We start from the raw sequence: 10,189 nt of genomic DNA, 5'->3' as shown, positions 1-10,189 counted from the left end.
AAAAAAAAAAAAAAAAAAAAAAAAAAAAAAAAATCCGTGTAGCCCAAGCTGGCCTCTAGTTTTATTGTTCTTTTCTTAAATTTTTATTTTTTATTTTTTTATTTTTGTTTTTTTGAGACAGGGTTTCTCTGTGTAGCCTTGGCTGTCCTGGAACTCACTCTGTAGACCAGGCTGGCCTCAAACTCAGAAATCCGCCTGTCCCTGCCTCCCAAGTGCTGGGATTAAAGGCATGCATCACTACCACCCAACTTTTTCTTTAATTTTTAAAAACTTTTATAGTACTCAAGAGGCAGAAGCAGGAGGTTTTCTGAATTTGAGACCATCCTGATCTACGTAGTGTGCTCCACAGTAGCTAGGGCTACATAGAGAGACCCTGTCTCAAAAGACAAAACAAAATTCTATTTTATATGTATAGATATTTTGCCAGTATACCTGTTCACCATGTACACACCTGGTACCTCCAAAAGTACATGGTGTATATATGTAAAATAAAAAATATTTTTTCTTTTTCTGCCTGCACTCCAGAAAAGGGCACCAGATCTGATTACGGATGGTTGTGAGCCATCATGTGGTTGCTGGGAATTGAACTCAGGACCTCTGGAAGAGCAGCCAGAACTCTTAACCTCTGAGCGATCCCCCCATCCCAAAAGAAAGTATTTTCAAAAAACAAAATTGGGGGCTGGAGAGATGGTTCCGTGGCTAAGAGCAGTTCCTGCTCTTGCAAAGGACCAGAGTTCAATTCCCAGCAAACTGGGCAGCTCACAACTGCCTGCAACTCAGCTCCGTAAGATCCAGTAGCCTCCTGGGACACCTGCACTCACATACACACAGAGAGAAACATGAATACACATTAAAAGAAAAAACCAGAAGGAGTGTGGGCCATTGATTCATTCCATATTCTTTCCACACTGAGATTCCAGTCTCAGAAATACCCCCAGAACTTCCTGGGCCATGGTGGGACACAGAATAGGGGGTGGAGGGTGGACTACACTTCCCCGGGCTAAGGACTTGGGACAATAAGACACTTTTAAGAAAACAGTGGAGTATGTCTTGGTATGCTAGAAGGCAAAGACACAGACCCTTAATCCCAGCTCCGGAGGTAGAGGCAGATGGATGGCCAGCCTGGTCTACATAGTGAAACTCCATCTCAACAAGAAGAAAAAAGTAAAGCAGCTAAGGATAAATATGGTATGTGCCTGTCATCTGTCAGACACTCTGAAGTTGTCACCATTACCTCTGTCACCCTAGATCCCAAGACCAAAGCCTGGCTGAGGAAACATGTGGACCCTGTGTTCGGCTTCCCCCAGTTTGTACGGTTCAGTTGGAGCACAGCCCAGGCCATCCTGGAAAAAGAGGCAGAACACGTCACCTGGTTTGTATCCTGAGACGCTGAGTGGACAGACCAGGGGAAGGGACGCCATGCATCCGGTCATGCAGCCCAATGAGAAGTGGCCAGTCATTCCTCTCTCCCACAGGGAGGACTCAGCACCTGAGGAGGATCCTGAGCAACCCGGAAGGATCACCTCCTACTTCAGCCAGGGCCCACAGGCCTGCCGCCTTCAGGCCCCCCACAGATACTTCCAGGAGAGAGGCCTGGAAGTAGCCAGCAGTCTCTAGGAGCCAGTGTGTGCACCTGCCCTTCTAACCCAGGAATAAAAGCTGTTCAAAAAGTGGACAGAGTGCTTTGTGGCCAAGGTCTGAGAGCAGTGCCTGTGGCTAGCAGCCGATTCATCAGACAAGATAGGCATTTCTGGATTGGTGCAATTTGCCCCCCCCCCTTTTTTTTTAAACAATTATTTAGGGCTAGAGAAATGAATGGCTCAGTGGTTAAGAGCACTGACTCTTCTTCCTGAGGTCCTAAGTTCAATTCCCAGCAGCCACATGGTGGCTCACAACCATCTGTAATGGTTAATAAATAAAATACATTTTATTTATTTTATGTATCTTAAGTCTTCTAGTGTGTCTTTAGACACACCAGGTTGTAGACCAGGTTGGTGTGAGCTCATAGCGATTCACCTGCCTCTGCCTCCCAAGTGCTGACTGAGATGAGAGGTGTGCACTATTATGCCCATGTTTTTTTTGTTTTTGTTCTTTAATTATTTTTGTGTTTATTTGTATGTCTTTGTATGGCTATACACACATATGAGTATGCACGTGTAAGTGCAAGTGCCCTTGAAGGCCATAGGCTTCAGATTCTCCTGGAGCTGGGCTTCGAGACATTTACAGCCTTCTCTGTAGGTGCTGATCTAAACTTACCATACGCTCTTAATCATTGGATTTCTCCAGCCCATGTATTTTTCTTTTGTGCCTCCTCTTTGTTTTGTTTTGAGACAGGGTTCCTAGGTAGTCTTGGCTGTCCCAGAACTTGCTAGAACTTGCTACATAGACCAGACAGGCATGGAACACAGATAATCCCTCTGTTTCTGTGGAGTTGGAATTAAAGAGTTGTATGTATGTATACCACATCCATGCAGTACTTAAAGAAGCCAGAAGAGGGCACCAGACCCCCTGCAACAAGTTGGAGGTGGTTTTGAGCCACCTTGTAGGTCCTCTGCAAGAACAGTCGTTATTGCTGTCCATCATCGAGCCATCTTTCCAGTCCTCCACCTCCTCTTCCTTCTTTGTGTGTGCTGTTGCAGTGTTGCATATCTTTAATCCGAGCATTTGGGAGACAGGTAGGCCTCTGGAGTTAGAGGCCATTCTGATCTACATAGTTCCACATCAGTCAAGGCAAAACAATGAGGGCCTGATTCAATAAATCAAAGCCAAGAACTGTGTTATATATCTACTTATTTATTTGGGGGGAAAGAGGACACAAGTGCCACAGCAAACATGGAGGTCAGAAGACAACTTGTTGGAGTTGTTTCTTTTGCTACCATGTAGTTCTGGGGGTAGAATGTTGGTCATCAATCAGAGTTGGCCTGTGTACCTTATTACTGGTCTCTGTTCTTCCCTTTCCCTCTCTAAGACTATCATTTTTGCCAGGTTCTCCCCAAGTGTTTCCCCAAGCAGCAGCCACATCGTATAGCATGATCTAGACTGGCAACTTTATTTCGAGAAAGCAAAATAAGTGGGGTTTTAGGCCATTTCTAGGATAACGGGTGGGAGGGCCTGGTTTAGGAAGGAAGGAGAGAGGAAGAGAGGGAGATGACTCTGGGTGGCTTCTGGCCTAGGGAAGGGACACTTATTGAAAGTCAAACGTCTACTCAGGGCTGTCGCCGCTGCCACTGCCACTGCCGCTGCCTGCAATATTTGAAATCCAGGTGCGAGGGCGGCGGCTGTGGCGGTGATGGGTTCCTGGAGAGGAGATGGAGACATTGAGGCAGTGACTCGAGCCAGGAGCTGCCAACCGCAGGGCATGACCCAAAGCAGAATGACACAGATCTGTGGCGTTGGCAAAGGTCTAGGAGAGAGGGTGGCACCTGAGTTGCTGGGAAGGGTTTTCTGGACTGGGGTACGGCCCGGGTGGTGGGAGGTTATGGGCGTTCCTTTGAGGGGCCAGTCAGTCTGGCAGGGCCAGAGCCAGGGGAGGGGCTGAGAACCTAGCGCAGAGAGTTGGTAGAAGGGTCTAGAATCAGCAGGCTCTTGGAGCACTACCCACACATCCCACACCGAGGCTGAGAATGTGGAAGAGTGCAACATGAGCCTAGGGACTAAGTACATTAAGATAGTGCTAGGTACCTGGGAAGAGAGATGGTTCAGCCGTTAAAAGCACCGACTGCTGTTACAGAGGACCTAGGTTAGATTCCCAGCACCCACATGATAGTTCACAACCGTAATTTCAATTCTAGGGGAGTCTATACCCTACTGACCTCTTCCAGGCACACAGGTGGTGTACAAACAGGCAGGCAAAACACTCATACACAGAATAAGAATAAATCTTTAAAAAATAAAGATTAGCCCACACCTAAGGGATTTATCTCAGCACTGGGGAGACAAAGGCTGGAGAATCCTTAAGAGTTCAAGGTTGCAGGGCAGTGGTGGCGCACGCCTCTAATCCCAGCACTCGGGAGGCAGAGGCGGGCGGATTTCTGAGTTGGAGGCCAGCCTGGTCTACAGAGTGAGTTCCAGGAGGGCCAAGGCTACACAGAGAAACCCTGTCTCGAAAAAACCAAAAGAGTTCAAAGTCAGCCGGTTTCATGCTAAGTTTCAGGATAGCAAGAGCTATGTGGAGAGTCCCTATCTAAAAAAAAGTAACTGATTAATTAAAATTAAAGGATATCAAGAACCCAGATGGTGTTGCATGTCAGTAATCCAGACCATATTACAAACCATTTCCTTCTCTCATCCTCTGTCCCTTACTCACCTGCCCATAGGTGTGGCAGCTGGGCTCACAGCCTCTCTTTCCAAAGGACTGGAGCCAAGTCGGGCCACAAATAAAATCTGCTTGGCAGGTGGTGAACCTGGGTACGCAATTAGGGAAAACAGGTTTAAAGCTTTGGAGTCAATGGGCTTCTAAAGACACATGTCCCTCCCACAGACCAAGGCCTCTTCTCAGGCTCCAGTCCCTCAGACACCCAGTGTTTGCAGAGTTTCCTTCGGGGATTTATTGTGTTGTTTGTTTTTGTGAGGCAAGGGTCTCAAGCTAATCTAGAAGTTATTTTGTGTCTAAGGAGTACCTTGAACTCCTGATCCTCTTTCCCAAGTGTAACAGGCCATCAACACCACAATGTGTCTCCCCTTTAAAAAGTTATTTTTATTTACTTATTTGTGTACGTGTGTGTGTGTGTGTATGTGTGTGTGTGTGTGTGTGTGTGTGTCTGTCTGTCTGTCTGTCTGTCTGTCTGTCTGTCTGTCTGTGTCTGTGTCTGTGTGTATCTCCGGCCCCACCCCCACCCCCGGAGCTGAAGTTAAAGTTACAGGCGGTTGTAAACAGCCTGATGTAGGTGGCCAGAATTGAACTCATACGGCTGGATGGTGGTGGAGTGCACCTTTAATCCCAGCACTTGGGAGGCAGAGGCAGGCAGATTTCTGAGTTCGAGGCCAGCCTGGTCTACAGAGTGAGTTCCAGGACAGCCAGGGCTATACAGAGAAACCCTGTCTCGGAAAAAAACAAAAACAAAATACATTCTTAAAGCTGGCCCCCAGATCTGTCCCCTTATTTAGCCACTTTCTCCTCCTGAGACTGACTCCCAAGGCCCAGCTGTCAAAATACTGAAGTCCAACAATTAGAAGCCCCCTTTGGCTGGGCAGTGGTGGCGCACGCCTTTAATCCCAGCACTCGGGAGGCAGAGGCAGGCAGATTTCTGAGTTCGAGGCCAGCCTGGTCTACAGAGTGAGTTCCAGGACAGCCAGGGCTACACGAAACCCTGTCTCGAAAAAACAAACAAACAAAAAAAAGCCTGAACCTTTTGAAACTTCCTGGTTCCCCAGAGCCACTCCTTCATGCTGCTTAAATGCCAGGTTATTCTCAGGCCTTTCTACCTTACAGAGTACACACTAGATCTCTTTCCATAGACCCACTCTGGCTCTGTAGGGGCAAACTCAGGCCCTTGGTCCTGCACTATACCGTAGGACACGCCCCTGTTCCCGCCTCTCTTACCAAATCTGGCAGAGCTCAGGACAGAGAGGCTGCACTGGGCGTACCCCGAACAGCTGCGGGTGGAAGCGATTATGGAGGACTCCTTGGAGGTGTTCCAGGAAGAATTCACATCTGGACGCGGGAGAGACAGGGCAAACACCGCGCGATCCTCAGGGAGAATTAAGAGTCTAACCTTACCAGGCTAGGGCAAGTAGGGCAGAGAACAAGGGGACAGGCTAGAGGACACAGTACTCACTCTGGGCTTGGTGCCCCGCAGCTCTCGCGAAGGCTCTCTGGGCTCGATGCCTTTGGTCTGTCTATCTCTGCAGTGCAGCAAGGTTCTGGCACTGGTGTTGTCTGTGAACTGGGAACTTGGATCTTCGGGTATGGTGGTAGAACCGAGGACTGAGGATGCCCTGACAACGGTAATTTTATCAGCTGTCTTCCCAAAGAGAAAACCTTAAAGATATTTGTCTGCAGTTGGTTGACATGCTAGGGATCTGTAATCTCAGACACTTAGGAGGCTGAGGCAGGAAGATCTTAAATTCAAAACCAGGCTAGACAACTTAAAGAAATCCTGGCTAAAAATAAAAACAAACCTGTAGTGACAGTTCCAGAATTTTGGTTTTTCTTAAACACACACACATAAACACATAAATATTATAAGAATATGGTTTTGTTTTGATCCTAGGTGTGGGGTATGGATGGGGCTGCTTCAGATTGTCCTCAGTAGCTGACTAGGATTTGTCTCGTGCTATAGCAGAGACGTGGTTTTGCCAGCTGCAAATAGTTTCTCCAATTGCACGATGTTTAGAATTCTGGGAACTTTGCAGAGGGTATATAAATTCTAGGCTCCAAGAGGTGGCATGGTGGTTGTTGGTCGTGTGGAGGGTGGGGTGGTGGTTGTGGTTTGTTAGTAGCCTTGTCAAAGAAGAAACAAAAGGAAAGAAATTACACTGAGAAATCTCTCTCCCTTTATTTCTATCCTTTATCTAGTGATAGGGGGTGATACCAGGGGGATAAAGGGTGGGGAAAAAGAAGAACTCACAAGTTAACAGAGACCAGCTACAAGCAAACAGGAAGAAAAAAATTAGACTCAATAATCTCCTAAACCAGGTGGCACACACCTTTAATCCCAGCACTTGGGAGGCAGAGGCAGGCGGATTTCAGAGTTTGAGGCCAGCCTGGTCTACAGAGTGAGTTCCAGGATAGTCAGAGCTACACAGAGAAACCCTGTCTGGAAAAACCAAAAAAAAAAAAAAAAAAAACCTCTCCTCTCTATCCTTTCTCTTTTATCTAGTGATAGGGGTGAAACCAGGGGGATAAAGGGTGAAAAAGAAGAACCCACAAAGTAGCAATAACTAGAGCTAAGAGTGTGGCTTAATGGTATAACACTTACCTAGCATGTGAATTCCCATTCCTGGGAAATTCTTTTTTCTGCAAAATGTAGCTTCAAGCATTCACAACTGTGTATCAGTCATAATAATCAGATTATATTTGTGTTTCTTTTTTAAAGATTTATTTACTTTATGCATATGACTACACTGTAGCTATCTTCAGACACACCAGAAGAGGGCATCCGATCCCATTACAGATGGTTGTGAGCCACCATGTGGTTTCTGAGAATTGAACTCAGGATCTCTGGAAGAGCAGTCAGTGCTCTTAACCGCTGAGCCATTTCTCCAGCCCCCTTGTGTGTGTGTTTCTAAATGACAGCATACGTGTTTATATGCTTAATTTCCACAACACTTCTCTCTATGTTAGGTCTGGTATTTCTCCCATGTTTTTATTTACTAGGGATTGGACCTAGTTCCTAGTGTTAGGAACACTTCTACCATTGAGCTATATCTTCAGCACTTTTTTTTTTTTTTGGTTTTTTTGATACAGGGTTTCTCTGTGTAGCCTGAACTCAGAAATCTGCCTGCCTCTGCCTCCCAAGTGCTGGGATTAAAGGTGTATGCCACCACCACCCAGCCTCTTCAGCACTATTTATTTATCCTAATTTTTAAATTTATACCTAATCAATGTATTTAGTGTGTGTGCGCGCCTGTGTGTGTGTGTGTGCGCGCACGTGTGTGCACATGCTCATGAACCACACACGACTGCTCATATGCCACAATGTGTGTATGTGGAGGTCAGAGGACAAGTTGCAGGAGCTGGTTTTCTCCTTTTACAGTTTCAGTTCAGGGATCTGACTCAGGTTATTGGTGTTGGTAGCAGTCACTTTTACCCACTGAGCCATCTCATCAGCCCTATTTATTTATTAGTGTTTTGACACAGGATTTCTCTGTGTAGCTTTGGCTGTCCTGGAACTCAGTCTGGCCTCGTACCCACAGATCTGCCTGCCTCTGAGTGCTAGGATCAAAGCCACCACCACTGCCCAGCTCCTCTTTGTTTATTTTGAGACAGAGTTTCATGTAGCCCAGCCTGACCTCCAGCTCCCCATATAGCTGAGGTTGGCCTTGAAATCCTAATCCTCCTTCTATGTGCTAGGATTACAGGTGGGCACCACCATGGCTAACACTCTGCCTAGGTTATCTGATTCGCTTAAGGTCACAGAACACCAAGGTATGGATTTGGGACTTGAACCCAGCAGTCCCATAGCCAACTCCGGGCACTTAAAAGCAGCAGTCATCACTAGTCCTGCCTGTCTGCCCACCCTCTATTACCTAAGTCCTCTTACAAAAAAGATCTAAGTGGGTTTCTGGGTGTTAGGGGTGAGAGAGAATGCTCACCTGCTGGCTGCAGCTGGCCTGTGCTCACCTTGGCTGCCAGCCCAGGGTGTCCCCAGGAGGACTTAGCTTGCAGTGGGTGGTTCTCTCCACGGGCCACCAAGAAGATCCATGCCAGGATCAGTCGCAGGGCCCAGGCCAGGCCACTGTGTTGAAAGTGGCCTTTGTGGGCCATGTCCACCTGAGACAAGAGCCAGCTGATATAGAGGGATGAGGGACGACTTCCTTCTGGAGACTTAAGTTGGCACTGGTAACTGCATACCAGAAATCGTTGCCAGGCAGCACAGAGAATGGGCCATAGAAGAGGAGGCCAGGCAATGGCCAAGGGCTCTTCAAACCCTAGGGGGATTCTCACTCAAGAGCCCCTCCCACCAGATTCGTCTCTTTCATTCCTCGGGTCAAAACACCACTCCCGTGCAAACAACCTCTCACCCTGTTTGTCCTCTGCTACCAACTTCCTACAGAGTAACGGAACCACCTCAGCTCTTCCAAGCCCCTCTTCCACCCAGGACTTCCCCTCTCTTTTTTCAGCACCCCTGCCCCCTGCTCACTCCTTTCACGGTCACCTTCTCTCGGTTCACAATCGGCTTAGGAGCTTCCACCCAGGGCTGGACCTTTAGTACCAAGTTGAATTGTGGGCAGTGCTGCGGTTCTGCCCCTAGGGTCCGAAAGCTTCTGGACAGAAGGAGGTAAAGGTACGGGAGACTAGATTCCGACGCCCTACCCACTACCACTCACCTGTTAGCAGGCTGGAGTGGGTTTAGGGGATGCTGAGACACCTCAGAACCACCGAACCAAGGCCAGAAAAGAGCCGCGACTGAAAGGGGTGTGGTTTGATTAAGAGGCGGGGACTTCCAAAGCCCCACCTCCACAACCCTAAAACAGGTGTTGGTGCATTCATATCTACAAGCTTGCCCTATGCTAAGCTAAACCTAAGAGATTTAAGGTCTCCTCTCCTCTCCTCTCCTCTCCTCTCCTCTCCTCTCCTCTCCTCTCCTCTTCTCTCCCCTCTCCTCTCCTCTCATCTCTCTCTCCTCTCTCATCTCTCCTCTCCTCTCCTCTCTCATCTCCCTCATCTCTCTTCTCTCTCTCCTCTCTCTTCTCTCTTTTTCTTCTCTCTCTCCCCTCTCTCTTCTCTCCCCTCTCTCTTCTCTCCCCTCTCTCTTCTCTCCTCTCTCTTCTCTCTTTCTCTTCTCTCTCTTCTCTCTCTCTTCTTTCTTTCTCTTCTCTCTCCTCTGTCTCCTCTGTCTCCTCTCTCTTTTCTCTCTCTTCTTTCTCTTCTCTCTCTTCTCTCTCTTGTCTCTCTCTCCTCTCTCCCCTCTCTTTTTTTCTCTCTCCCCTCTCTCTTCTCTCTCCTCTCTCTCTTCTCTCTTTCTCTTCTCTCTCTTCTCTCTCTCTTCTCTCTCTCTTCTCTCTTTCTCTTCTCTCTCTCCCCTCTGTCTCCTCTGTCTCCTCTCTCTTCTCTCTTCTTTCTCTTCTCTCTCCTCTCTCTTTTCTCTCTCCTCTCTCTCCTCTCTTTTTCTTCTCTCCCCTCTCTCTTCTCTCTCCTCTCTCTTCTCTCTCTTCTTTCTCTTCTCTCTCTCCCCCTCTTCTTTCTCTCCTCTTTTCTCTCTTTCCTCCCTCTTCTCTCTTTCTCTTCTCTCTTCTCTCTCCCCATCTCTTCCCTCTCTCTCCTCTCTTTCCTCTCTCTTCTCTCTCTCCTCTCTCCCCTCTCTGTTCTCTCTGTTCTCTCTGTTCTCTCTCCTCTCCTCTTTCTCTTTTCTCTCTCTGCTCTCTTCTCTCTCCTCTCTCTTCTCGCTCCCCCACTCTCTTCTCTCTTCTCTTTCCTCTATCTTCTCTGTGTCTCTCTCCTCTCTCTCTTCTTTCTTTGCTCTCTTCTCTCTTTCTCTTCTCTCTCTCCTCTCTCTCTTTTCTTTCTCCTCTTTCCTATTTCTCT

General features: G+C 47.7%; 2 protein-coding genes across 3 annotated transcripts in view; one reads left to right on the top strand and one right to left on the bottom strand.

The window, feature by feature from the left end:
* The window catches only part of Rnaseh2a (ribonuclease H2 subunit A), a 10,785-nt gene extending 9,112 nt beyond the window's left edge, over positions 1-1,673 (top strand). For both annotated transcript variants that reach the window (XM_031340612.1, XM_031340611.1), the window contains exons 9-10: positions 1,249-1,372; positions 1,476-1,673. In XM_031340612.1, coding sequence (XP_031196472.1) covers positions 1,249-1,372; positions 1,476-1,617 — 266 coding nt within the window. In that variant the 3' untranslated portion in view covers positions 1,618-1,673. The remainder of the gene's footprint in view (positions 1-1,248; positions 1,373-1,475) is intronic.
* A 1,100-nt stretch (positions 1,674-2,773) lies between these two features.
* On the bottom strand, positions 2,774-9,092 carry Rtbdn (retbindin). Its single transcript, XM_031340614.1, has 6 exons — positions 8,992-9,092; positions 8,257-8,434; positions 5,778-5,937; positions 5,543-5,653; positions 4,307-4,403; positions 2,774-3,403 (listed from the first exon to the last, which is right to left on the bottom strand). The coding sequence occupies exons 2-6, from the start codon at positions 8,426-8,428 to the stop codon at positions 3,203-3,205; spliced, it is 741 nt and encodes a 246-aa protein (XP_031196474.1). The 5' UTR covers positions 8,429-8,434; positions 8,992-9,092; the 3' UTR covers positions 2,774-3,202.
* Positions 9,093-10,189: the final 1,097 nt, after the last annotated feature.

This window comes from Mastomys coucha, unplaced genomic scaffold, assembly GCF_008632895.1.
Source record: "Mastomys coucha isolate ucsf_1 unplaced genomic scaffold, UCSF_Mcou_1 pScaffold22, whole genome shotgun sequence".
In the NCBI taxonomy this organism is placed as follows: domain Eukaryota; kingdom Metazoa; phylum Chordata; class Mammalia; order Rodentia; family Muridae; genus Mastomys; species Mastomys coucha.
The sequence above is the reverse complement of the archived record's forward strand: the minus strand, read 5'-3'. Positions and strand labels throughout refer to the sequence as shown.

Coding starts and splice junctions, on each gene's coding strand:
- Rtbdn (XM_031340614.1), bottom strand. CDS start 8,428: ATGGCCCACAAAGGCCACTTTCAACACAGTGGCCTGGCCTGGGCCCTG. Junction 5,938..8,256: donor AGGCCAGCTGCAGCCAGCAG/GTGAGCATTCTC, acceptor TACCGTTGTCAG/GGCATCCTCAGTCCTCGGTT. Junction 3,404..4,306: donor GCTGCCACACCTATGGGCAG/GTGAGTAAGGGA, acceptor CCTCTCTCCTAG/ACCTTTGCCAACGCCACAGA.